This window comes from Etheostoma cragini, unplaced genomic scaffold, assembly GCF_013103735.1.
Source record: "Etheostoma cragini isolate CJK2018 unplaced genomic scaffold, CSU_Ecrag_1.0 ScbMSFa_2256, whole genome shotgun sequence".
Classification (NCBI taxonomy): Eukaryota; Metazoa; Chordata; class Actinopteri; order Perciformes; family Percidae; genus Etheostoma; species Etheostoma cragini.
In genome coordinates this window covers 1-1,812 of record NW_023266397.1, presented here as the reverse complement: position 1 = coordinate 1,812, position 1,812 = coordinate 1, and the positions used below count along the sequence as shown (strand labels likewise).

Genomic DNA, 1,812 nt, shown 5'->3' with positions numbered 1-1,812 from the left:
AATTAATTCCTATTTGCAGATTTATGTTTTATATTAAAGGAATTAATTATGATCATGAAGATGTTATGTTGATTTTTTCTGAAATCTTCCCACTTGATCATTTATATTTTTATATTTCTGACTGAATGTACTGCAGAGTTGTATTTTTGATGACATTACCGGAATTGGTGCTGACCAACCAGAATGCTGCATTTGTGACTGATTGGAAAAAATAAAACTTTTAACTGAATTTGTTGACTGGTGGTGTTTAAAAATCCTTTGTATATGTATATATATATATATACACACCTGCTTCGTTGCTGACCAATCAGAGTGCCACACACATTTAAAAAAAAAAAAAAAAACATCCGACAGAATTTTTGGACTTGGTGTTTCAAAAACTTTATTAAATAAACAGTTTGTAAGAAAATTGAATTTGTTGATAAGCCCCGCCCCCTCGTCTGCGTGTCACTCCAGAGGCCCCGCCCCCTCCGGTGCCTGTCACTCTGTCAGCTGAGGCTTGGCTCTTTTGGCTGGGGGAGCTTCACCTGTTCAGGTAGAAACAGAAGCACACCTTGATCAGTCATTAACCAGGTGCTGTTGTGTCTCAGGTGAAGGGGGCGGGGCTTACAGTCTGCATGCGGCCAATGGCTGCAGCTCTTCACGGTGGAGATGATCCCACTCGCCGTCTTCCTGGTTTCTGACAACAACAGACACACAATCTGATAGTTTCACTTCTGTGTGTGTGTGTGTGTGTGTGTGTGTGTGTGTGTGTACCTGCGTGGAGAACAGCGGAGCGACAGGTGGAGGACACGGCGTCCTTCGCGTCTCCGTCTGACAAACCGAACAACAAACCTCTGAGGAACCAGATCAGGTCAACAACAGGACACACACACACACACACACAGTACTGTAGTTTTTGTTGTTTTACTACAGTTTGTGTGTGAACCAATAGGAAGGATACAGGTTGGTGATGTCATAGGGCCCTCTGAGCTCCAGAGGCTGAGGACACACACACACACACAGCGTTATATATTAATAATAATTATGTTATTAGTGATATATTATATTATTATTATTATTATTATTAGCGACCAACCTTCTCTGCGGCGCTGGACAGGATCACACTCTGAAACACAAACAGGTGAGTCAGGACAGCCAATCAGGACGTCCTGACACAGGTGAGTCAGGACAGCCAATCAGGACGTCCTGCAGGTGAGTCAGGACAGCCAATCAGGACGTCCTGACACAGGTGAGTCAGGACAGCCAATCAGGACGTCCTGCAGGTGAGTCAGGACAGCCAATCAAGACGTACCTTCCCTTTACATGTCTCCATGAGACAGACAGCGTTGGCGATGGTGTAGCGTCTCCGGGTGGAGTCTCTGATCGCTGCAGAGTAGGACACCTCGAACACCAGGCCCCTCTCTATGGCCTGGAGATAAACACACACACACACACACAGAGACACACACAGACAGACACACACACACAAACACACACAGAGACACACACACACACACACACACACAGAGACACACACACAGACAGACACACACACACACAGAGACACACACACAGAGACACACACACAGAGACAGACACACACACACACACACAGAGGCACACACACAGAGACACACACACACAGACACACACACATACACACACAGACACACACACACACACAAACTTTTTTCTACCAATTATGCTACTGTTTTGACTTTAACATCCTATACCATGACCTTTAGTCATCCTATACCATGACCTTTTGACCTTTAGTCATCCTACACTATGACCTTTAGACATCCTACACTATGACCTTTAGACCTTTAG

The 1,812-nt window shown here is 44.8% G+C and overlaps 1 protein-coding gene across 1 annotated transcript; it reads right to left on the bottom strand.

Annotated features, from left to right (window-relative positions):
* Positions 1-423: 423 nt before the first annotated feature.
* Positions 424-1,551, bottom strand: LOC117940354 (ribonuclease P protein subunit p30-like; the record flags this gene model as incomplete). The annotated part of the gene is made up of 6 exons (XM_034865669.1): positions 424-527; positions 611-679; positions 757-836; positions 944-981; positions 1,079-1,108; positions 1,295-1,551. Coding segments are annotated over 6 exons (521 nt in total), but the record flags the coding sequence as incomplete, so codon positions are not given.
* Between the last annotated feature and the right edge of the window lie 261 nt (positions 1,552-1,812).